Raw genomic sequence first — 26,741 nt, 5'->3', positions numbered from 1 at the left:
TCCTGCAAATCACGGGCCACTTTATTTAGAGTCAAAATGTTTTTTTGTTGTCCTGTAATATTGCAGACTCTAAACTATTAGTGGTTCAGCTGCTGATCAGTGAACAGTGTGCAAGTGGTCTGCAACACTGAAGGTTTGGTAATCCTGTAGATGGTCAGGAAGACACCTACCTCCCTGGGCTGCGAAGTTTAGTGCTAGCTAAGCCACCTTGCTCGAAGAGTTGACCTTAGTTTTTAACATAGCACTATCTTCAAGAGCACTCTGGTTCCACCACACTGACTGTGAAAGACAATGCAAGAAAGCCGGGATGCTGCAGAAATTGAATGTGTATTAGAAAATTTTGTGGCAGGATTTGTGATAAAATTGAATTGGTGGTACTGTAAACACTGTTTAAAATACTTAAACAGCCTCCCTGTTCCTGTGTGCTTCCCTGCAATTCTTCTGCCACCTAGTTTTTCTAGTTTTTCACAGTTAAATATCAGAGCAGGGACTGCGTTTTGATTCAGTGAATGTATTGGTATGAAAGAATTAGTTAGAACAGTGGGTTTAAAATTAATCTAGATAAATCATTGTGTATTTCTTTGAGGATTTCCACACAAGTGTTCATAAGTACAGTGCTAGTATTGGTGGAATTCTGGTTCATCACGGGGGTTTGCAGGTGTTACAGTCATGCAAGAAGATGCTGTTCCCTGTTTTGAAGTTTGCAAGGCACTTATGGCATGCCATATGGAATTTCATATGGCTTCTGTTTAAAAGAATGAAAACTTCAAGGACTTCTTTAGCAATAATAATTACTTTTTTTTTTGTTTTAAATATCTCCTATTATTACTATTGGATAAAAGTATATTGTGGGTGACTGAATATCTGAAGAAGAATGAAAATGATTTTCTGTTCTGTTTTTCAGACAATGCGGAATCAATTGATCTCAAACAGTTTTTTGACCTACATTTCTCACATATATATTATGTGTTCTTTGAAAACTTTGTGACTATTGAAGTAGGCCTTAAACAAAAAGGTGGGTATTTCAAATAGAACACTTTGTCTTTGCGCTTCTGTGATCACAAATTGCATTAGGTATGCAGAAATACATGTAAGCACTAACATGGCAAATAAAGGCAGAGCAACTAAAGATGCATGCAGTGTGGATTGAGGAAGGAGAGTTTATTTTCTGGCTGTTTTTTCAGTTTTGCAAAAGGAAGATTATTAAGATATTAGGCTTTTGGTGGCCTGCAGAATTACAGAAAGCTTTGCTTCACAAGATAGCGTGTAACTTAATCTCTGCTAACTGCTGATGCTATAATAGAAAGTTATATAAACTGTACATGTTTTACATCATAACAAATCAAAATATACTTCTGCTTTGTATTTGCAGAAGGAATACAAAATAATTCATAAAGTTGTAGAAATGAATGTCTTTGTTTTATATGTTTAAGGATCTCTTTCAGTGTTCCTTAAATCTCGTTTTGGTATCTTCTATTTATTTTTAATTGCATCTAGGTCACAAGTCTCAGAGAGAAGAATTAGATTCTATTCTTTTTATTTTTGAGGTAAGATAATTTGAATATTCCTGAGTTTTTGACTTTTGAATTTAGTCCTGTTGAATAGTAACAGTATAGCTATCCTGCAGTCACATAGAAATATGCTTTATGCTTAACTGCATTCCCTTTTCCTTTTGCTTAGTGTTGAATATATGTGGTTAATGTAAAAAGAAAAAGAATTTGACTTGCTCTGTTTCAGGAAGGTGTCTTAACGGAAGAAACATGTTTTCTACATTTGTGGATGGTTCCCAAATTTGTTTTTGTGGTGGTGTTCCCCTCCCACTCCCCATGTATCATACACTTTGAAATTCTTATAAAAGTGATCTCTGATTACTCTTGATCTTTGGTTTTTGATTGCATGTTATCCCTGAGTTTGTTCTCATAATAATAAGATTGCTGCTGCACAGCTAGTTTTTATAGGTCCCTTTTATTCTGGAGAGATCTATGATTTGAAAATAACACTTCACAATATCCTTACCAAAAGCATAGCCTGACTTAATTAAAATGATTTAGATTCTAACTGAATAAAATCAGACCATTTCAGATCAGAGATCATAATTTAGAAATAACTTAATGTCATTTTTCTTTTCTATTTTGATTGAAGTTTTTGATCATGGAATCAGGATTTTTTAAGAATACTTCATTGAAAGCTGCTGAACGCTTATTACAATGTTGGACACAGATTCAAGAGGGTTTTTTTGTTTTGGTTTGTTTTTTTTTGTAATGTATGTTGGTGCTTAAAACTGTGGGATTGGCTGTTAAAAGGGGAGTGAATCTGAAGAGAGCTAGTTTGTTTGTTCCCTGAATCCTGCATAAGGATCCAGGTCACCTGTATTAGGTGACCTGTGCTTTGGGAGCAATTGCACGGGCTTCTAGAGGGACAGGGCTAATAATCTGTTTGGGAAATCAGCTTGTTTACAAACTGTTAATGCCTTGGACATAAATATTGAAGTGCCTTTGTTACTGTTCTGTTTCCTACTATGTGAAAGATGGTATTGAATTGAAAGCTGCAGAGGTGTTAAGATTATTATTGCCCCACCTCCGCCCTTTTTTGTTTTGCTGGAGCTCTTTACCTCGCTGTTGAGGAGTCTGAAGCAAATGTTTGCCAGTGCCACAGAGGCAAGTTCACAGCTGAACATGCTTGCTTAAGCCACTATAAAGGTGGAATTAGCCTAATAGAGCCTGTTGTGAACATTTGTCCTGTTCCGCTCCCAGTGCTGCAAGAAGTAATATCCAGCAGAGGCAGTGAAGCCAGATAAACTGCAGTAACATCTGAAGTCTACAGGACTTGCTAGATAGCCCAAAGGCTCTGACAGACTTCTTAACTTTAGGAAGGGAATTATCTTGAAAGGACAGTAATGCTTCCGAAGAAAGCAGTGCGGAAACTTTGTAAATTAATCCTTCAGCTTCTGATCCGTGGCCTTGGTGAGAGTGCTTCTTAGCCTTCTGTTTGTGATATCTGCAACATAGGTCTGTGGGTTCCATTTTGTTGTTTTTTTTTTTCGTAGAAAATTTTGCAACTCCTTCCAGAAAGGATTCATCAGAGATGGCAATTTCATAGTATTGGTAAGTTAATTTTCTTTTTTCCTTTTTTTAATTTTATTTTTTATTAGTAGCTGTTTCACACTACTCTTTTCTTAGTTCGCACTACTCATTTCATAAACCTGTAAGTGCCCTAACAGGGATTAAAGTCTTGAAAGAGTAGCAAGATAAGGGGGGAGGAAAAAAAAGAGGCAGGGTGTGCATGTGTGGAATGAAACAACAACAAAAATCAACAATGTAGTAAGATGCTCTTCTAGGTACAAATAAAGTTGGGCTGTTGAGAAAGAACATTAATAACTATAAAGTTAGAGTTACCCATTTATGGCTACGTTTAATGTATACCTCCCAAGAAGTTCTTTGGGAAAGATGTTATGGGTTATAAGGAAGGTATGAAAGGTGATCTTTTTTTTTCCTTCTGGCATTGAGAGAATTGCCTGAAGATAAAAAAGTTCACCAAGATTAAACTGGAGATTGCCAAGGACTTGTTTAAAAGATGTTATCAAGTCTGACCGAGAACTCTGACATCTTACTTGACAAAGAACAACAACAAATTTTTCTTTTTTTCAGGGTTGATTTTAAAGAAGCTTCTTCATACTGGAAATTCATTAAAGGTATTTGAGAAAGTTATATACTAATTAATTTTGTCTAAAATGTTTAAAAATACAAGTAAGAATATAAGGGTGAATTTTATGGTAAAATCACAGGAGTGAGGTCATGACTTGTGTGTCATGAAGTAATGACTTTTAATCATTATCTTCAGTAGAACTACTCACAGTAGTAATGTGCTTATACAGAGTAGCCAAGAATTGTGCAAGTGGTTGAAGGATTTTGTACTACAGCAGAAGTAAGCCTTTATCATTTGTTGTTAGGGGCAAAGAAACTGTTTTTGGAGCTGAGGTTCTTAAAAGTGGAAGATTATCTAGGTCAAAGAGACTAATGGGTAGTGTAATAACAGTTGACCGTGAGACAAAAGTTGCCCATGTAGTTTTGGTATAGCAGCAAACAACTGTGCCACTTCTCTGTAAACCATCTGCAGGCTTGGTTGGTGCTGAAATTTTCCAGCATGACAGTCAGGAGTGGAGTGCTCTAGGACTCCATCACCTCCCTTGAAGAAGGAATGAAAAAGGGTAGAAGGAGTCCTGCTGCAAAAAAAAAAAAAAAAAAAAAAAGCTCACTACGCTGTTTTAATTCACAAATGTGTTTAAAAATCTTATGATGTTATTTGGATTTTCTGAAAAATTCAGATGGCGTCTTGCACTACTGTGTTCAAGCAAATGTCTAGATGCATGTTGGTTTTCTTCCTCTTCTTTCAGGGAAAGCCCTATGAAAGACTCTGGGACAAACAGCAGTGCCAAGATGCCAGGGGTTGTCCTTGCATTTCATCAAGGACCTGCAGATGTGCTAGCTTGGCTCTGCTAGTGGCCATACTGTCTATGTTCATCTTTTCTACCCTTCCCTTTCTTCTCCTCCTTCCAGGACATGTCAAAGTGCTTTGGGCCAAGCTAACTTGTTCCATTTTCTTTTTTAAGATACGTCGAGAGGGTGTACGTCTCTTTCTACTGTGGCTGCAAGCACTTCAAAATAACTGTAGTAGAGAACAATTATGGATGTTTTCTTGCTTAATTCCTGGATTTTCATCACCACAATCTGAATATGGTCCCCGAACACTAGATAATCTTATTAACCCTCCTCTTAATGTTCAGGAAAGTAAGTAATTTGATAACATTACTCAGTTCTTCACATAATTCAATTCTCAGCACAGAGCAGGAAAGTTGAAGCAGTGTTTGTACCCAGGACGATTATGGATCTATTAATGTGTTTCCTGATAGTTTGAGGTTTTATTGAATATTAACACTGTCCTTTTTTGTTGTTGCTGGCTTTTTTTAAACATACGGCAATGGTAGCTCAGCCCATGGTAGGTGAAAATAAATTGACCAATTTCATTTATTTTTTTAAGAATTACAAGCAGATGTTGCATCTACTGAAAACTTGCATAGGCATGTTCTGCTTGTGCTGAACTGTTGCACTTGCTTTGGCTTTATTCTAGGGGGTTAGAAAAAAATAGTAGTTTCTGCTATGGCTTTCAAGACAGTGAGGAGTTGTTAAGGCAACTTGTAAAACCAAACAGTTGATCTTCCCACTGTGTCTGTGTATGACCAGGCAATTAAAGCTGCAATATTCTTATGGCTCAGAAGGCATTTTCCAAAAAAATTGCACCTTTTAAATTGCAGAACATGAGATCAGAAAGGTATACATCATTGGAAAGGCTTGAACATTCTGAGATAAGCTTGTTACACTTTTTTTAATGCCAATATAATTGAGTGATCAATATTGAGTAGTCAGTAGAGTAAGGATGATTTTTTTTCTGTTACGATTTTTTTATGACAAATTTTCCTTTGTTCACTCTATCAGTATCAGACACTTGTAGCTTTAGGGAAACTTGCTTCCTAACTCTACGTGTACCTGTTAGGATTTCAGGTTTATTGATGACTTGGAATTGGGTAGTCAAGTGCAAACTGTACATTCACACAAATGCAAATAAGAAGCTAACCACTTTTTCTTCTGAGCAGAAGGTGCTGTTACTTTTTTCCCTATCTCTACCCAGTGCTTCAGAGCTGATGCAAGCATTGCTTATAGAAGCAAACAGTGTCTCCTTCATTGTTAATTAAATTTACTGAAAGAAAGCTGATGCTAGCTGCTGAATTTCAGCTCTGCAGAGAAAAGTTTGCTAGATTAAGTCCTGTTTTAGAGTTATCTTGTGTACGTATCTACAGCAGGAAAGGAGGAACAAATCTAAACAGGATGTAGGCAGCACAGAATTGCAGAGTACAAAGGGTGTAATGCAAATATGTAACTGCAGGATCAAGAGTAAAATAAATACCTATCTAGCTTCACTTTAGAGGCAAAGGAAGTATAAAGCTAAAACTTTATATCTTTCATTATTTTCTTCCTTTAGCAATTCACCAGTTAATTTGCATAAAGGTTTGGCATTTGTAAAATACAAACATTACATTCCATTTTGGAATTTATGCAGATAATGAATTGATAACGCCTTTTGGAAAAATTGTGTTTTAGCAGGTAGATTCCCAAGATGCATAGGGAGAATTTATTTATCTTCTGTATTTTTAGATATAAACCAACACAGAACTAATTTCTTACTTTAGTGAAATTTAATAAGTTTGAGCTAGTATGTTTTGCCTGTAGGTGTCTGTACGTTTCTACTTTCATTACTTGGTAGATATTTATGTATGGAAAGAAATGGTATAAATGTAGACCTGTTGTTTTTTTTAATAGCTCAAGTGACTATAGAGGAAATCACTCCACTTGTTCCTCCGCAATCAGGAGATAAAGGACAAGAAGACTTAACAAGCTATTTCTTAGAAGCGCTTTTGAAATACATAGTAATTCAGGTATGTTCTATAGTTTTCAAACAAATAAATATGAAATAGCTAACATCTGTTTATTCATTACAAGGCGAATAATTCGCTATGAGCACTCCCTATATTGCAAGCATATATAAAAATAGTTTAACATCTCTCCCCATCCCACCAAGTCCTTCATGAAAAGCCCAGTCTCTTAGAAAATCCTCAGTTGTCTTGTGAACTGACCTTTCACCACAGGGTCCTGCATTAGATTGAAGCATGGATTAAAAAACAGGCTTGTCAGTCATTGCAAGAAATGCAGATTCCAGCTCTCTTCCCATTTCTGTCTCCTCACCATGTTGTCTTCAACCAGTGAAAGGATCAACTAGGCCCTTCCTTATAGTGTAGGCTTCTTGATGGTCAGGGATTTTGTTTTTCAAACTAAGGGGAAACTTGTAACTGAAAGCACTGGATTTTTGTGATAAGGGTTTTAACAAGTCTGAGCAAACTTTTGCTGGCCTCTTTCCTAGGCTTATACTCAGGCTAGCTGGCAAAACCAAATGGAAATAGGATTTCAGACTCAGTGATCTGTAAAACTGGGACAGACAGTGTATCTGTGCTCAGCATCGTATTTTTCCTCCATCTCTTTCCAGAATTGATGTTGTTACATGAGATTATATGTACAGCTTCTCCATTCTCTAATGGAAACTCTTAGCTACTGGAAAGTTCTAGTTATTAGAAATACTCCGGGGTATGTTGAGAGTCTGGTACAGAGGTTATGGCTTTCTAGCAAGAGTTTGTGTCTTTTTCTGATCAACAAGGTATTTGCTGCCCAGATCTTGTTGTGAGGATCAAGCTGTGACTCTTGTAGCTATTTTAACCGTACTTTCTGGGGCTTTAGTTCTAGGAGACTTGTAAACCTAGGTGTAATACAGTATGCTACACAGAGTTTGGGATTACTGGTACAGCTGTGCAAGTGAACCTTTTCAAAACAGAAGCAGTGGGAAGCAGTAAATATTTGGAATGCTTCAGATCTGACAAAGCTTACGACTTAAGCTCTGCTTGAAAGTAACTGCACTGATGAGATTATACTCATAATATAGTGGCATTGCTTTGTGAAAACTAGGTAATAAGATCGTACATGTTCCAAGCTACCTAGAAGGCAGATTATAGAACTAAACGGTGAACAGAAAATAAAGACTTGAGTAAGTATCTAGTCCACAGCACGCAACTCAAGTGTCTCTTACTACCTCACACTATGTCTTTCCCTTTGTACTTTAACACTTCCGTGGTCTTTGTCAGTATTTCAGATGCTTAAGACAGGGCATGGCAGGAGCTCCTATCAAAAGCTGTTTGGCTAAGCTATTAGTATATAATTAATTTGCTGGCCAGTTAGCACACTGCTTCAAAGCCTGCTCTGCTGTTATGCTCAGCAACCTGCTTGGCTGTATGACAGTCTGTAGGTGTTCCAGGGCACTGACCTTCTCGGTCAGAATTACACAGCAGAACCCAATGGGAGACCAATCTATAAGTTCTTCATGCTTTTAGAGGTTATGCTAAAGTGGCTGGACGGTGGCACAGATACTGTCAACATAGAGTATAACATTTCATGACTTGATTTTATCTGTCTTCCTGTGTGAACTCACAGTACTGGAATAATTTGCAGCCTCATTTAATTGCTTCCAGCATCTCCCAGTTTGAATAGAGGCCATCATACTTGTGGTCTGTAGATTAATGATGGCTGTTAACTTTGACTAAAATTACCCCCTTATATTCTTGAAGAGAACTGTCCTCTCTCTAGTAAAGTGGTAGCATTACATCTAAATTTAGATGTTGTTCAGACAAGTGTCACAGAACTTATTCACTGTGTGAATGCTGGAGTCTTCAGTGCTTCTAAAAAAACTTTAGCAAAAAATTTCAGGATGAATAGCTACCTTTTTGGTATTAATACTGCTAAAAGGACTTCAGGTTACTAGTTCCTATGCGTTAGTCATCTATTCTGTTGACTGTTTTGGGGTGTGTGTATGTATGTGTGTTCCATCCTAAAGGCTTATTGTCATGAAAATATATCATTAATAAAACTGTGGACTTGGAGGAAGGAATAGGGTGTGTTTGGGGAAGGTGCTTTCCTGAAAACTTCCTTTAATTTGTTTGTAGTAGACTTTACACAACTCTGCAGACAGATGCATTCTTCAGGACAAAAACAGAAACTGGATATTGAGTTTATTATTGAGAAGAACTTATGCTTTTCAATAGGAAAACATTTTGTAATGAGGAGGGCTTAGCACTCATAATCCAAAAGCAGATCTGTATAATTCAACTTTAAAGTTGTATCTTCTAATTGCAATTGACAAATTGGGTTGTTTCATATTGCCAAACGCAGAGATGAATCCAAATACCTATTATAATGAATACAAGGACAGTTGTTAGTCAAAATGTTTTAAAACAAATTGTCAAAACAAATGTTCAGAGTAGCATGGGTAATTGTCCTTTTCTTATGAATGTTTTGAAATATTAAAACCAAACAATTAGTTTGACTTTACTTCCTGACTTACCTAATATGACTATAAAAACAGATGCATTTCTGTTGGTTTCAATATTTGATGTGTTTAAGTTCCTTTTAAAGGGGAAACAGTCTTTGCTTCATTGAAATTTACCAGTTAATTTCTGTTCTACCCTTTTAAAAAGTGTTTATTAAAATATATGTTATTGTTCCATAGAAATAACGTATAAAGAAACAATTTCATCAGTCATCTTTCTCTTCTACTTCTAGATGTTTACTTTACCCAACAGTTGTTTTCTTCTTTTGCTTTTAAGGTTAAGAGTTTAGAATGGAAGAACAAGGAAAACCAGGAAAAGGGATTTTCATTTTTATTCTCAAATTTTAAGAAATATTACTTGCCTTCTATTTTCCCAAACATCTGTAAGGAGACCAGCTTATATAACCCTATACTTGGTAAGTGTTAACACAGCTGATAAAATCATTACATTTTCTCTAATACAGAATATGGCAAAGCAGTTTTTTTGATTGAGTCACATTGCCTGTAAAGAATATTCTCCAAAAGTGCTCCTTATGAAAGAACATGTTATGGTTTCAGTTTTGTGGTTCTCAGTTCTCTATTTGTGGAAGCACCTGAACACTTCATTAGTTTGAGTCAATCTTACTGTATTAACCTGATTCAGGTAAATTAAATGTTGTAAAACAGTTCTTTAATGTGGTCTCTGTTGTTGATGCAAGTTATGCTCAGAAGAGCATTCTGTTGAGATAAGAGGTGTAGTGTGCTGTTCTTTGGGGGATGTTGGCTTTATCTGTACAGAATCACAGTGTTTGGATCATACGATGTTTGCTCAAGTTTTCAGTCAGGGCAAAGTTGGTTGCATTTTTGTATCAACTGTCTTTTGTCAAGAGCTTGCAGTAGGAGGAAGAAGTGAGGTTTTAACACCGTCTTTAAGCTGATCATGCTAAAATGCATCTTTCCATATAAAGACTGGAATTCTAGGTGTTTGCTAAGCAAACCTAACTAGAGTTTTGTTTAGAGGTTTTTAGCCCATTCTAAACTAGGATGTTGTTTGCATATCCTGATTTTGCTGTCTCACATTTGCATGCACCCATGCACAAAGTCTTGTAAGCCAACGGAGTTGAAGACTCTTGTTGGTGAAAATATCATCAGCTCAGGCTTTCAGCTGCCATTTTGTTGCCTGAATAATATGGGTACCTCACTGTTCTTCTTGCATATTGATGCAGTGTCTCGTAAGGATTAATAGCAATCTCTCCAGCCACAATTCCAGCTTCTAAAATCAAGTCGTCAGAAGCATGTTGAAAAGGTCTTTCTTTCTGCCAGTCCATGTACATGTATTTGGATTATGGCCTTCTGCAGAGATGAGTGTTTCAGAAACCTGGGATGGGTGTTCTCCTGGGAAAGACAAACAGCGGACATCTAAGGGAGAAGAAACAATATAAATCCAGTTATACATAACTGTAGAAGAAAAGTTGTGTGAAGATACTGAAGAGTTTGTGTTGAAATGGCTACAAGTAAAATGATAGCAATGCTGGGAAAGCAAACCTGCTTGAGGTCTTGGAACAACATACGTGGAACCAATTTCTTTCCTTGGAGGTCTTGATTGAATCTTCCACAGAAGTGCTACTGTAGTTCTTTCTTTCTGTGAACCATAAACAAGAAACTTCCACTGTTTTGAACAATGGGGAAGAAGAAGAAATGGGCTCAGATCTCCAAAACTACTGTCAGTACCTTAAACTGTGCAAAGTCAGAGGCAATTCTGAGGATCTGGGGGAAAAGAACAGTAATGAAGGCAACAGAAACATTGGTAAGTGGGATAGGATTTTCTCCTTTCTGAAATTCTTCTCTGGCATGCCTCTCCCCACCCTATTTGAAAACAATCCTGTATCTGCCTGTTATGAACAAAATTGATAGCTCTTTCAGGCAGAAAGCAGTGCAAACCTTGACACGGAGCATGCTGCTGAAAACCGAATTTTTTTATGCTACTCACCTAATATTTAATTTAGGAAAAGTCACAAGATACAAATTAGAACAGTTTTACTAAGCAAGCATTAATACAGGGGCTTTGCTGGAGATGGTATATTGGATGCAGATTTTTTTGTTGTTGTTAAGGCAGCTTTACAGATACACATATCAGTTACAGTAATGGACATTCCAGTTACAGGAAGCTAACAGTATGCCTCCTCCAAATTCCTTCATGAATCTCACAGGCTTAGAAGAGCAGTACAGTACAGGAGTATGGATTTGTTTTGTTTTGACTGTCATTTAACATATATTTAGACTCAGTAATATGTCCTTTGGAAACTTTAGTAAGAGCTATGGTTACAATAGTTAGACTTCAGGGGAATTCTAACTTCCATCATTGTAATGTACATATCTGTTCCATTTCTAAGTCGTTTAGAAGGGCTCCTTCATTTACAGGTAAACAAAAAAGCAGGCTGCCATATGGCTCTCTTAAGCTTGTTATTGACTTACAAAGTAAGCATGGTCAAAACTGCAAGTATCCGCTATTACAACTGTGTTTTCTTCTAGCTTTTTCATTTTCTGCCTTGTGTATGTCTTCCAAAACTTCTTGTCCTTTTGGACACAAGCTTACACAAAGTTCCTCGGGGGGCAGGACAGAATGGAAAAAATGGAAAGTTGGGGGAAGGGAATATTTTCTCTTGTGTTATTTGAGTCAATCTAGTAAACTTCTGTTTTACTTTGGTTTTAGGTCAGTGCCCTCACCTGGAGCCTTCACAGAAATGTGCAAATACAAGAAACAGTTGAAGGAAGATAGATTTGAGAAGCAGATGCAGCACATAATCCAGTTGAGAGGAACTGTGTATAGAGAGGATGTTCTGAGAAGATACCATGAAACTACAGAAGGAGACAGTGTACTGCAAGGACGTGTTTACTGCATGTCTCCTGGTTGTCCTTTTGAAAATACTGTCTATGTGCTGTTGCTGCATAGCCAGTATTGCAGCCTTCGCACCCTACTGAATGCTAATAGATAGCAGAGAGAACTGATTTTTGCATCTTTTTTACTGCACTACCAGGCAATTCCTTTTTTTCACTTACTGTGCTGTTATATATGCTGCTGTGTAAGATGTTAATTTTTTTAGTATTCTTCCTAAGCTGCTGTCTTCCACAGAATGAAAACAATGTACTGTTTTTTATTTGTATTAAATAAAACCTTTGTAAACAGTTTAAAAGTATTCTGTGCATTTGTAACTTAGTTTTATGTGGTTGGTATGCAAGAGTCACGTAGTTTTTCTGCTTTTTTTCTCTAAAAATAACGTTTCCATTAGAAGCAGTTGATGTTATTTTAAAGTGTGTTCTGGAAACAGTCATCTGTTAGCAGCACCAGGATGAGATTGTCACTCCTTTCGTATGTGTGTGTTGAAATGACACTGAGATATACCAGCTTGGATATCCTCTATGCTGGTGCTAGCTGTTGTGATGTGCATGTGTAATGTTAACAGGGAAACCTTTACAGCACGGTGGCAAGTAGGCTTTGTTCACTTCAGACACCTAGAAGTGTATATGCCTGTCAGAAGACAAGCAGCTACTGTCTAGGCAAGTATTTCTTTGCTGCTGTCCAGATTTGTTCCTCTTGAATTATGACGCCATAACCCAGCAGAAATTGTGCTGGATCCCTTTCAAACAAATGAACACAAAAAACTCAACTGTTGGCTTGGCATTAGGAAGATATAGTCGGGAAACAACTTTATATTATGCAGTGTGGCTACTTTGCATCTTCTTTGATTTCAAGCATAACTATTTTCGAACTGCCTTCTGGCCTACTCAAAGATTTGTAAAACCATGGAACATACCTCACTACTTAGCTGCATACTGTAGACAAGTTGAGACAGTGCTGAAATACCGATCTGCACAATCAGTCTCTCCATATCTGAACAGGACCATCATTTTCCTTGCCTTCTGTTTTGCGTTTTTGTTGTTTGCTTTTGTGAGGGAGGGGGAGGTTGCATGGTATCCCCAGATAAAAGCTGTGATACTGAAATGCCAGCAGTAGGGTATGTTCTGACTGAACATGTCATCTTCAGTCCTCGGACAGATTTTCATCAACTCCTTGTATTGGAGCAGATCTCATACTTGCCCTTCTACGCTGAAGAACCAGGAATAAAGTTGGCACACTGCTCCAGAGAAATGACATGCATATCCAGGAGTCTTGTAGTCACTTCAGATTGTTAATGATTTGTATCACAGCAGTGTTCTACACTCTGTATTGGGCTGCGAAACCCAGAGATGGCTTTTGCAGTATTGAGGTTGCTGATACATGCCTGGAGTTTCACTGGGATGTTGATACATGTCCTTGCAGAAATGTAGACTATGCACCATTTAAAAAAAAAAAAAAAACTATTCTTCTTTCCCCACCCTGTGTTTTTGTAACACTTTTACTGCAGATGTCTTCCAAGTTGGGTTTTCAAGAACTGCCGCTCTGTTTTTTTCTGTATCAAATTCAGGGATACCACTGGTACCATCAGCATCTTTGTCACTACAGGAGTAGAAGACCAGGTGGTGTACACTATTCTGAAGCATTGCATAGAACGTGGGATGGAGAAAAGGGAATTGTAGATTTAGAAACCCCAAATGACCAGAGTTCTTTCAGAGCTGGATTGTCATCCTACTGGGCATCGTTCATTGTGTTTCTTGCAATCCAGGATGGGAGTTAGCACTGTTAGAATTGTACTTTAGCTGAATCACATGAAGTTGTATGTGCTCTTGTTCTGGCAGCAAAGTCCACCAAAATTATCTGGTGCAAATGTGGCATTTGATGAAGCTGTGAGACTCCAGTGGCTTTGGAGAAGAATTTTTCACCGTCCTATTACTCATCTTTCACCTATTTCAGAGCCAGAAGAGGCTGTTTTTATTGCAGCTGCTTTTAAAATGCAGTTTGGAATTAAGGCTATCCCCTTATAGGCATGATTAGATGTTAGGATCTGTATTAGTAAACAACTGATGACCCTTATCTCTAACTACGTGGCTTAACTGTGTGTTGCTGCAGACAGAGAGATTTCAAAGACTGCATTAGAAAATTTAATGCATTGCTTCTGAACTGCATCTGTTTTCCCACTAGGTTTGGTATTAGGACGTAAGTGATTTACAGGGTTCTTCAATGTCTGTAAAGTTGGTATGAGTCACAGATAAATTGTTGCTTAGTAACTTAGCTATAAACACTTACTAAAAAATAAAAAAATTGACATCACCTTCATTCTATATGAAAACAATTTTCTTGTATAGGCTGCATTCTAGTGTAGTTAATGGTTATTTTCCTACTTAGAACTGCTTTGTAGTTTTCAGTGCACGTGTGAAGTAGTTCATTATGCTATTGGATGAGTTTGCTGAAGTTTATCTTTAAATATTAAATGTAGCGCATAGCTTAAAAAAGGCTGAAAACATTACAAGAATATAAAAACGTTTTAACTTATTTTAGGGGAAAAAACTGCAAGCCAGGCAATGAGGCTGTACAAATCACTTTCCAAGGAAAATTAAAGGCTTTGTAATAGCAGAAACTTATTGCTGTCTGTTGGACTACAGATACAGTCTCTCTCTAGGAAGAAATTACAACCTTTTGAAGCCGTATAGTCTAGTCTTGGGATTATCTATATCATAGCCATTTAGGCACATCTTGGGATGATGTGTGCAACAGCAAATATTAAAAAAACAATCTCTGAATGTTCACCATGTATTCGTTATGGTTTTCAGATTTCTTACGCACATAGTTTTCTCTCTGCACGTATTTTAAAATGTTGCATTTCCTTACAGATATACCACAGATGAGACCAAAGCCACACTATGTAATGGTTAAGAAAGATGCTGAAACCAATGAGGCAATATATTGCACAAAGGAACCTTTTATTAAGGCTCGTGTTATTGTCATTCGGTGGTTGGTGTCTTTCTGGCTTGAGCCAAAACCTCATGCAGGACCTCATATTCCTGGGATGGAAGGTGAAAATGTGCCAAAGAATATACAGGTAAAACCAAATATGCAAAGTTTTCTTCTTTTCATGTGTTTGTCTTAATTGTGTTCTCAGCAGCATGTAATCCTCTGATAATTATAGCTGATGAAGAATTGGAAAAAGGAATTTCTAAACAATTTTTCTGCATATGAATTCAGTCTAGAAGGATTTGCTGTACTTTAAAAAAAATAAATCTGCTAAACATTTGGGTTTTAATCAAGTAGAGGTAAAAATCTTTGAAATGCATTGTATCTTGTCTTTTTTTAATTCTTTGTACTGTTTTAAATTATTCTTCTATGCGATTTAAATTTTATGTTCAAATTGTATTGCTAAAATACATTATGGAAATTCCCTTTAATTTTTGTTTCAGAGAGCAGCTGCTAGCATGGCTTCGAGGGAAGACAGCAAAAATGACAGCACTGATAAGCAGGACAGAAATGCAGAGCCAGAACAGTCTCATTCTAATACAAGTACTCTAACAGAGAGAGAACCAAGTTCTTCCAGCCTCTGCAGTATTGATGAAGAACATTTAACTGATATTGAAATTGTCCGCAAAGTCTTTTCTTCTAAAAGAAGTAATGTTAATTTTCTAACTGAGATTTTTCGACAGGTAAAGAACCTGCTTTAGAATGGAAGAGTATTGACTATTATACTGTATACGATGTCAGAGTTTTTTCAAGTGTATTTGCTAACCAGAACATTATATGAGTATATGTTTTTTGTCATCTTGCCTTTAAAATTAAAGCATTAGAAAATATTTCAGAATTTTTCCCTTTTAATCAGAATATCTCCAATTCCTGATTTTTCTCATTCTATTTATTTCCTAACCGGCTTTAGAGCATTTAACTTGGATTTTGCAGTTCCCTATAGACAGGAATGTTTGATCTTTTCATGCATCAACCCCATAGCTATTAGAGCTCATAACCAAACATAAAAATAAACCTGCTGTAGGAGTCTGCAGCTGTTCAAGAGCTGTTTTAGGAGCAGTCAAATGCCCTTACCTTGACAGCATTCATCAGAAGGGTGAGACAGATGGCTACAGAAGGTAGCATTCTGCTTCTGACTTCACTGCAACCACAAGTGTTAGCTAAGTGTACTCAAAATAGTGTTTTTCAGATGTAAACTTTACTAAACAAATTAAAATTAAGAACATATGCCAGAATACTGAGTCTTTCCTATAATACAAAAATACTTAGCTTTGAGTTCAAAGCAGAAAAATGGAACTAAGTAGATTTTCTGTATGTCCCAGAGAATAGAACAAAAGGTGAAGAGGTTTTTCTGAATAAAATTAAAGAAAAATACGCTAACTTTCAGTTGAAGTGCAAGATGCTAATTGCTTTAAACAACATAAAACTAAACATGCAAAATCTCCAGTATTTCTGGATGAAGGGGTTATTTTTGAGTGAGGTGAATGTCAGAAGCATATCCACTGAAACTTATCTATCAGAAGCTTAACTACATCCCATGCGTTGAAGAACTGGGACGCATTACTGAAGGAGATAGCAGAGTTACCAAATTTAGACTGCCACTCGGGTTGACAGAGCCTGAGGCATTGAATGTAGATTCAAAATTATTGATACATCTATTTACAACCCTTTCGTTTTTTTTTCTTCACACTTCATTTTAATGGGTTTCTTCTTTTTCTTCACACTTTTTAGTTTGATACTCAGATGACACATCCATTTCTGGAGAGAGAGCATATTGTTTATGTCAAGTGGGCACTAATTAAAGGAGTCAGTGAGTTTTCAACATTCACACCATGGGCTCCATAAAACATTGTGTTAATGTAGTTTATCTGTTCTTTTTTTCTTTTTTTTTTTTTTTTTTTTTAATACAGTTAGGTCATCATGGTCTTTGGTAAATGCATTTATAGTTCGTTGAAACCTGACTAATGTTAAAAGTTCCTGATCTCTGACTACTTGTTACCAGTACAGCAGGTACATAAAACCTCCTGAAGAGGGCAGAAATTGGCCGTCACACTGACTCAAATGCATTATTTTTAAAAATAACAATTTTGAAATCTTTTCAGGGAGTCAAGCTACTGTTTAAGGCTACTGTTTTGAATCTCATCTAGATAAAAATAAGATATGTGCCTACCAGTAACGTATGACACTTGAAATTTTGTCATTTAGAACTGATTTAACTCCCCTCTTCCAAGTCCTCTGAATCAAAGGTGCTGTAGTAGAAACTTCTGCTCACTTGTTTTGCATGCTTTTGATGAGTGTTTGTGCTTTAATTTCAGCAGTTCTGGGCACTGAGTAGATCTGCCTGTACAGATTCTCATATCTGTCTCTTTGGCAGTGAAATTTTCAATTTACTTTGTTGACAAGTTTTCTTGTTAAAACTTTTTCTCCATTGCCTATGTGCACACTTTCAGATTTCAGATGAAGAAAGTGAGCTAACATTTAGGTTCAGGAGTAATTTACTTGTTCAGATCCTACAGCGGTTGTAAGGTTTTTTTGTTTGTTTGTTTCTCTTATGCCTTAGAACCTGGCCATTACAGAGCACTAGTTTAGTACTTATCTTGATGCTTCTTGACTTTAGAAGTACACTTTGTACTTAAAACTGTTCGATTCTAATTACAGCTTGAAGCCACGTAGTTTAGTTCCAATTTGATTTCAAGTAATGTAACTGGGCTTTTGTTTGTTTCTGTTTCTACTCCCAGGCATTTCTGTTGCCAATATGTGAAGCCGCTGCCATGAGGAAAGTGGTAAAGGTTTATCAGGAATGGATCCAGCAAGAAGATAAGCCCCTATTTATGAAAGAACCTGAAGAAATAATGCAGTGTACAGCTGTAGATTGTGATGAAAATGTTGTGGACCATAATTCATCAGAGAAGGCAAAAGAAAGAGAAGAGGTAAAATATTGTTGGTTACTATTTGTGGATCTTTTGCACAGTAGACAGAGGCTGAGACCAATTGGCCTTCTCAACAGACTATAAGTGGTTTAGTTGGATGTTACAGCATGTTGAGGGGAATGAAACAAAGGTAATTAAACAGCGCATGTACGTGCTACCGATTTGTTCCATTATCTGTAGATATTTATGTGGCTATTTAAATTTAAAGAAATCATATAGATTTATAAACTACTTCCAAGATATGGTTTATACAGTATGTCAACTTTCAGCTGTGTAAAAATTATATACAAATAAATGGGTAAGAAAAAATAGTAATTACTTTATCCAGATAGTTTAAAATAATTGCTACAAACACCTTTAAACATGATGTTCTCTTTAAGATGTATCTGTCTGACATGTATTATCTATTACATCCTTTGTCCTTTAATGTAAAACAAAAACTACCTGTCAACAGATCAACGGGATTTTAAGAGCAAAATATTTTTCAGGAAAAAGGTATGAATTCCAGTCATGTTAGAAATTCAAACTGGGCAAGAAATGGCTGTTACCAAGACACTTTGCATAAACTGTCCGAAATTGATACTGAAGAGCAAAATGTACGAGCTGGAGTGCAGTCAGTATTGCAGGTATGGAATGAACTTGCTGTCTGATTTTCAGCCTAATAGTAAAAATTATGGTATCAGTACGTGAAAGAGTAGAATACAACATAATACTCTTGCAAAGGCATCCCATGCCCCTTCAAAGCATCTCCAAATTCTGCAAATTATTTTAGATATAATCAAAAGTATATAATTTGAGGTTCTTTGAAATGCATTTATGGTCATAGAAAATATGTGCATTTTATGTATAATATGTACACACAAACTTACATTGTAGTGTGTATATGACTGTAGCCTTCTATCCAGAAGAAAATTTATTCTAAACCAAACAGGTGTATATTTACTACTATTTACTACTCCATTGTGTGCACTTGAATTATGGGTTACCATCCCAATTAGAATTCAAAGTTTTTACTGTAGCTTGAATGATTTCCTATAATGCTGTACACTGCTAAATATAAAAATAAACTTTGTAACTGAAATGACTTTTTAATTCAAACTTTATAACAATTCAACCTTCATAATCTTTGCATACAGTGACTATATGTAGAATATGTATGACATGCTTCTAGGAAAGGAATGAAGAGTCTGTCCATTTGCAATGTATTTTTAAGGTTCACGCATCTGTGAATGTCTGGGAGATACTTCATGTTGAAGTTTTTCTAGACAGAGGTTCATTTGACCAGCAAATATCTTATTTAGCCAGAAACAGAATCAAGACATTCTGTCCCAGCACAGTGTCTGAATTTGAGAGGTTTCCGGACCTAGAACCACATTTGCCATTTGCTGTGAATGAAGAATCCAAGACTTCTATCTTTTCTTCCCATTTAATTCTTGCATAGGCTTATTTCTAGGCCCTTCGAGGAGGGTAGGTTCATTAGCTGAAGCAAGTAACTTTTAACTGTATACTAATAGTTTTTAATCATTAAACTCCAAAGCTCTCAGTAGAGGGAGATTACAAGTGTAGAACCAATGATTTCATGAACATGTGGATTAAGAAAGACAAATAAATTGGAGATCTAGAGCTGCCTGTGATTTAAATATTTCCTAACCTCACATGAAAATATAACAGCACTTTAATAGTAGATCCTGTAACTTCTGAAGGGTCCATGCCTGCTTTGGTTTCATTGTTTTCATTCTAAAAGCCCTAATTCACTGTCTACTGAAGTCAGTGGAAAACTTGCTAATATTTAATAACATTGAAATCATTCAGCCTTAAGAAGACTTGTTCACCAGAGGATAGAGTCCAAATCCAGCCTGTCATAATACTCTTTACTAGATCTTTTTTTTTTTTTTTTTTTAATATTCGGTATGTTACCCTTTTTCATCCCGAGAATGTTATTACAGTAAATGGTATTACATTAAAGAGCACTCCAGAGGACGTAATTATTTTCTGTCCTCACAATAGATGGACTCGCCATTAATTATTGCCTTCTGTGAAAAATACATTCCCCAACCTCCATAATGTTTTAACTCAGATTAAAGACCAAAACTGAGAATAACTTATGTTAAGAACACAGTTATTTAAAGTCTAGTAGTGTATACATCTGTTTGTTTTTTGTTGTTGTTTTATGTTGCTTTTGTTTTTTTTCTTGTTGCTGCATAATGCTGACATAGTACAATATCATTCCACTGCACAAGGAGCAAAGGATAATCAATGGCACGAAGAATTGCTTTGACTATGTTTTTCATTCATTTCTGCATATTGTGAAAACAGTACCTTTCTGGATACAGGCTTACATGCTTGAATTCCCTTATCTCCATCATGTACTTTGGCAGGCTTCCTAACGTAAATATGTAGGAAGTAGTACTTGTGACCATTCAAACTTGACAGCACAGTTAATCCTAGTAGCTTTTATAGTTTATATGCCTGGTATGTTGCACCTTGGAAGAGGACAGGTAAGTAGCATCCATAAGAAGATTTTCTGCAGCTTACAGAAACTTTTAAAACCTATTAAAAATTCTGCTGCTTTCTTTCCATATAGAAGAATAACTTACATAAATTATGTAAATATACCTATGAGAAAAGTGAATTTGGTGGCTGTGGTTTTGGCTGTGAGCTACAAATAGCTTACAAGAACTCTTATTTGTCTTGTTTGATGAGAGTGTATTACATGTGTGGTGGTGGTAGATCTGTAGATCTGTAGCAGTGGTGGGTACGGGCTTCCAATGAACACAGTTTTGCACTGTAAAAGGAACCAAAAAGCCAAGAGTTCCTGAAGCCAGTGCCACTACACGTTACTTGGCTGCCATATTTTTTCCTGGAAATCTTGTCCTTTTTTCTCCCTTTGAACCATCCTGGGGTTCATCCTCACATGAGCTTACTGGGTATTTGATGTTTGTCAATTTTATGAAGATTTTGGTATGTGATTTCATAGAGCCGAGGAGGTAGTCCATATCTGATTTGCAGCATCACATGGAGCTATTATAAAATACATGCATATTTGAATTGTACTGCTGGGTATGATGGTGACCACTTTGGAGAAGGTATCCTGTTTCCTATTTCTGGTAAGCCACGCTGATCATGATGGGATGAATACTGTAGATTCCCAGAATGTAGTACACTCTTCATCATGCTGATGCACAAAGAGTGTACAAGGACTCATTCAAGTAGTTTAGTGTGTGTTATACTAGTCAGTTGCTCGTTTACAATGGAACTTCTGTGCTTAAAGAAGCAGTTGACTTCTTTACTGGAATATTTTTGTCCATCATACTAAATAATTGTGTAATTTTTTGTAGCATATATCTAGGAGAACAAAGATATACAAATAGGTTTTATAGATATTTTTTTTAATCTATTGGTTTTTCTGTAGCTTTATCATCAAATCAAGCTAACTTGTGTTCAAATACATACTTCTGAGTGTATATGCAGCCCGTTCTGTTAATCATGGGTGTTGTCTTTCCGTGTTACTGTCAGCTAAACTGTTGAAAATACCAAAGTGCTTCAAACTCATTACACCCACTTTTTTTTACTTACAGGTTTTTATTATAAATTCTTCAAACATATTCTTTCTTGAACCAGCAAATGAAATTAAAACTCTGCTGGATGAACACACTGATATGTGTAAACGCATTCTTAATATCTACCGCCACATGGTAGTCCAAGTGACTATGGACAAGAAGACTTGGTAAAATGCTAATGTTTTTGTCTTAGATTATTAGTTCACAAGATAAATGTGAGATGGTGCTTGGTAGTAAACACAGTAGGATGGTATTGACTATGTGAATCTGTTCCTCTAAATCAGTAAATGCATGGGCTTTAAAATCACAAACGACTTACCACAGGGGAAGTGGTGAGCTCCTCTGTTAATGCCGATAATAAGCACTAGCTAGTTTGAGTCAGCTTAGCCCTCAATGAAAAAATAAGTAAGCTAGAATATACAGACTACTATCAAGGATCGACTGATGACATTTTTCCAGGACATTTTGCTCATGTGTCAAAGTGCTAAGTATGAAGTCACATATAAAGCTTCACAGCCTTATTTAAAAATAGACAAAAATCCTCAGATAAGCTTGGATAATTGTTATAATGAGATGTGAGTTGTTCTTGATCTATAATTAACTCCAGCTTTAGACACTTCTTTACAAGAGTCCATTTACGGTTTTAACTGTTTTGTCCTTTCCAGTGTTTAAGATTCATAGCAGGGACAAGGGACCCTCCTTCAAAGTCATCTGCATTATTTCCCCCTCTTCTTTAAATAGCTGTCTTTAATGAGGTAATATATTGCCACCATTCTCCATTGTAAGGAAGCAGTATCAAGGGGATTTCAGATGGCTGATTTATTCCATTTTAATTTGACATGCTTTCAGTCTCTCACTGGGTAAATAGAGCTGGCATTACATGTCATTTAAAATTTGTTTGCTCATGTTAGGAAATAAGGAATCAGTTCAAGGCTAGCCACTGGGAAATTTGGGAGTAATAAAAGAAAACAGATCACACTAAATTAGTATTTTCTTCCCCAGTTTCTTGTCAGTAAAGAAGTGGCTCTAGACTGTGGTGACAAAGTTTCTGTGCCACACAAAAGAATTAATGAAGTTTGTTTATGGTCATGTAACATTGCCAAAACTTGTCATTCATACAAAAAAAGTATAAACTCAGATCAGAAATATGACTAAACCTTTGTCCTGCAATTTCAGGCCATTGAAAGTGATGACCCTTGAACAACCTTGCACATGATGTTACAGGGCAATAGGGGTTCCTCACTGTGAAAGTCAAGTGTGGAAGGCATGGGAGTAATTTCTTTTACAAGAAAAAAGTTAGTCTGTTTGCAGTGTGTTTGGGCAAATCAAGCTCAGTCATTGTCTTTAAAAGTATCTTGGTATATATAGAATTATAGTAAAATAGTAACTCTAAGTTTAATATTGTTTTGCAGGGAACAGATGCTACTTGTGCTGCTCAGAGTTACTGAATCTGTGCTGAAAATACCACCCCAAACTTTCTTGCAGTATCAAGGAAGAAAAAACTCCACCTTAGCAGGAAGACTTGCAGGACCTCTTTTCCAGGCAATTAAACATTAATTCACTTTAATTAATTCAGTTTCATTTTGACCAAGAGACTAGAAGCAACAGCTGCTGTTGACTGGTTTGTTCTAGGATCTGTAAAGTCCGCAGATTCTTTAGTAGGGTGAAAAAAGGATAGAAAAGATATAAATGTGATGAGAACTAGGTGAGGACAGTGTTACAAAACTGTTCAACAAAATTTGTAATGTATGGAAAGATCTTACACAAGTCAAACCAGTTGTTCCTCAAAGTCAGAAGCACATGTTAACATAATACTTGATTATTCATGGAAAGTCTGTGTACTGGCAAGGAAGTGAATATTAGGACTACACAAAAATGTTTGTGGCAGTTAGAAACTTCTTTTTAAGCAGTAATATTGAATGTTGTCATCTTTTGTTGGTAAGCCAACATTTCTCATTTTATTCTTTTAGACTCTTATAGTAGCTTGGATCAAAGCAAATCTAAATGTGTACATCTCTCGAGAACTTTGGGATGACTTGCTGTCTGTAATGTCATCACTGACATATTGGGAAGAGCTGGCCACTGAGTGGTCATTGACAATGGAGACACTAACTAAAGTATTAGCTAGAAACCTCTATAGCCTGGACCTCAGTGACCTGCCATTGGATAAATTAAGTGAGCAGAAGCAGAAAAAACACAAAGGCAAAGGTAAGACAGCACTATGTACATATTTTAAGAGTTTGAGTGGAGCTAATGAGATGTTGGGTACAACGGAGTTTTTGTCCCGTCTTTTCAGAGTACCTAATTAGACATAACTGTCACCTGAAATAACCCAGTTTCTTTACAGTAAGGCTGTTTTTTAGAACCACTGTTAAATCCTACCATAAAGGTTCAGTCCTGCAAATAGGCACATATGGAATTTAATTCCTAAAGGTATGTAGAATTAAACCCAAAATTTTACACTACTATGGGTTAAACCTTTCCATTTTTATCAAATAAAAGTTGAGTCCCAATCATAACATCTTGAAATTAATGAGGATTACATGTCTGGTAAAAATTAGGTAGCAAGTGCCTATTGCAAGCATAACTGGAACACGGATCCTGAAATCCTATGAATGTTGAAAGATAAAATGTTAGATGAACATAGTTTTGTTTGAGCAGTAACTCACTGCTAAACCATGGTGAAGACTGGTTTTGTTAAAGTGACTTACTTTGACTAAGTGAAATGATACTAGTACCATGTGAATGGTACCAGTTTTTAAACTGATTCTGATATGATGCAGGACTCTGTAGGACTATAAACAAGGAGAGAGAGGGTGGCTACTTTTATTGTTATAGTTCTGATATTGTTGAGGCAGGAAATCTGTCCTCCTGTATAGAGTGCTGAATTGAGATTGGCAAAGCCTGGCTTCTGTTCCCAAATTAGAGACTGACTTCCTGCATGTCACCACAAGTCTTGGTTTAGTCTACTGTATAATACATGTATGTTCTTTAAAAAGGGCTTTGAGAGGCCGAACTGTATTTAAGATGAGTAATAAAGATGGAAAAAAGTGTAGTTTTTAGTCTACTTTTTAATCTCTCTGTATTCTGGTGGATGTGGTTCATCACACATCTCTGAGGGAGAACCAAACCTAAGGGAAGGAACTTAAAACGTCCCTAGGGTTTGTCAGTGAGAAATAATCAATATTCAATGTGCATGTTCCTTTCCCTGTCTTAAAGAGGATATTCTTTTAGCCTGTATTTACCAATGATGTTTTCACATGCTTCCAAATTCCTCATCTTGGGCAGAGACATTCATACTTTCATTTTGTTCTTCTCATGACGATTGAACAAACATACATTTTTCTTTCTGAGAGATTGCTCCAGACCATGCATTTTTACTTTCCTGTTCTATACAGCTTCTTTTTCTTTGAAAAGATGGTTGTTTTTGTTTTTAAAAAATAAATAAAACTGATACTGGATAAGAATGTGTATAGTTATGTTGAGTAGAGGTTTAAAAAATATTTTGATTCATCTGTATCACCCATACAGAGCCACATGGGAAGAGTTTATGTTATCTTTCAGCAGTAGAATTCCAGAGCCTCCATTATTAAATGAGAGTTGAAGAGTTAACTCTAGTGGGTTTTGGAAGTAATAAATTCCATACAGATCATGCCCAATTTCTTTGGCTCTGCTGATTTGTTAATAATAATGAACATGCTCTATTAAGGCTCACTTTCCAAGAAGATGCCCTTTTAATGATCGTAACTGTTATAAAGTATAATTTGTGATCATAAGTTGGTTCAGTGTGGGTAAGGAAATATACTGCAAATATTCTTTAGTTCACAGGTCTTTTTTGTGTACAGTTTCTTGAAAACTCCTCATGTGAGCTTTATTGACTTTGATATAAATGTCAATTCTGAATTTGTTACATCTTTTCTTCTTATAGTATTTTTAGGGTGAATTTCCAAAAAAACTTGTTCTTTGAGCCTAAATTCCCTTTTACTTGCTTTTGCATTTGATGATAAAATATTTTATCATTTTTACTTCATGTTCCTCAAGTGTCACAAAGTTATTTGGCAAACAACTGCAGTATTAATGGTATGTAATGTATGATTTTGTGTGTTTTGTCTAACAGGAACAGCAAAGGTTGAGATAGAGGTAAAATGTATATAGTTAAACATTTTATTTGTCTACAGTCTTTGTAAAACCAGTTTTCTTGTGTTTTTGAACTTAATTGGTCAGAAAAGAAAATCACAATAGCTTAATAGCACCAGTGCTTCTGAAAAAAAATTCAGTATCCCTCAGTTAATGCTAGCTGAGTGGATATATAGAGATACTTAAATATAGTAATGTGCTGTTTAGCTTTTAAAATCATGCTAGCTTTGATAATTTATCCAACTTTAAATCTCTCTGAAAGAATACAACTGTCACTGTTTGGTGATACCAGCATAGTAGTGAATAAATTTACAATTCTATTTTTGTAGGAGTTGGGCATGAATTCCCCAAATCTTCTGTTGATAAGTCCTTTTCTAGAGGCTGGAGCCGTGATCAGCCTGGACAGGCACCAATGAGACAACGCAGTGCTACAACCACTGGATCTCCAGGAACAGAAAAGGCAAGAAGCATAGTACGGCAGAAAACAGTTGGTACGTATCTGTAAAAGCTGATTTAAGTGACATTTGAGAAAGGGGAAGGAATTCATAACTGACATTGTAGCTACATGGTTAACTTTTTTTTTTCCCGCAAAAGTATACTCTCTGCAGTAATTAGTTGAATATATAAGTGTAAATGATGTAGCCTTACATGTTTTGAGGGTAGTTGAATAGCTTGTTACTACAATTACAGTTACTGCAAATGAGAGTAATGTAGTTAAGTATTGTGTAACTTTTAATGTTTGATCACACGCTTAAGATGCATTAGAAAAATAATACTGTTGTGTGTCTATGGAAAAGAAAAAAAATTGAGTAATTTGATCAATGGTATGGATAGGTGGCTTTTTAAGTCTGTTTTCATAAATTATGCACACAATAGGTTGAGTATTTTCCAACTGTGGAAAGAAAAGTGTGAGAATTATGTACATGTCTGCATAGTTCATAAAATGTGTTGTCTTTTACTATACCCTGAATCTTGCGTTAATGAGAGATTGGCGCAGCCGTGTAGTTCTCCATTTCTGAAGTGACCTATTTCTCAATTTCATTACTTGCAGATACTCTTTCCAGTGTTAGAAATGACTGATGGTAGTCAATGGTTTAGATGGATTGCTCAAAAGAAGACTCATTTACATTTGTATGATTTGCCTACCATATCTTAACATGAACTGGACTGTAAATTTCTTTACTTTGTTTTCTTGTCTTGATGATCTCAGTGCTATCCATTATGTGAAGGAAGTTTAAGCGGATTTTACTTTTTCATGTAAAA

General features: G+C 36.1%; 1 protein-coding gene across 3 annotated transcripts in view; it reads left to right on the top strand.

The window, feature by feature from the left end:
* RALGAPA1 (Ral GTPase activating protein catalytic subunit alpha 1) overlaps positions 1 to 26,741 on the top strand; it is a 132,127-nt gene that overhangs the window by 11,718 nt on the left and 93,668 nt on the right. For all 3 annotated transcript variants that reach the window (XM_035539307.2, XM_035539311.2, XM_035539308.2), the window contains exons 2-16: positions 905 to 1,015; positions 1,498 to 1,547; positions 3,047 to 3,104; positions 3,648 to 3,691; positions 4,610 to 4,787; positions 6,375 to 6,490; positions 9,260 to 9,398; positions 14,731 to 14,939; positions 15,295 to 15,534; positions 17,590 to 17,781; positions 18,270 to 18,407; positions 21,360 to 21,508; positions 22,754 to 22,883; positions 23,312 to 23,549; positions 25,808 to 25,969. In XM_035539307.2, the coding sequence (XP_035395200.1) occupies positions 905 to 1,015; positions 1,498 to 1,547; positions 3,047 to 3,104; positions 3,648 to 3,691; positions 4,610 to 4,787; positions 6,375 to 6,490; positions 9,260 to 9,398; positions 14,731 to 14,939; positions 15,295 to 15,534; positions 17,590 to 17,781; positions 18,270 to 18,407; positions 21,360 to 21,508; positions 22,754 to 22,883; positions 23,312 to 23,549; positions 25,808 to 25,969 (2,154 nt within the window). The remainder of the gene's footprint in view (positions 1 to 904; positions 1,016 to 1,497; positions 1,548 to 3,046; positions 3,105 to 3,647; positions 3,692 to 4,609; positions 4,788 to 6,374; positions 6,491 to 9,259; positions 9,399 to 14,730; positions 14,940 to 15,294; positions 15,535 to 17,589; positions 17,782 to 18,269; positions 18,408 to 21,359; positions 21,509 to 22,753; positions 22,884 to 23,311; positions 23,550 to 25,807; positions 25,970 to 26,741) is intronic.

Source organism: Cygnus atratus, chromosome 5, assembly GCF_013377495.2.
Source record: "Cygnus atratus isolate AKBS03 ecotype Queensland, Australia chromosome 5, CAtr_DNAZoo_HiC_assembly, whole genome shotgun sequence".
NCBI classification, from domain to species: domain Eukaryota; kingdom Metazoa; phylum Chordata; class Aves; order Anseriformes; family Anatidae; genus Cygnus; species Cygnus atratus.
Note: the sequence above shows the minus strand (reverse complement) of the source record. Positions and strands in the feature narration are given on the sequence as shown.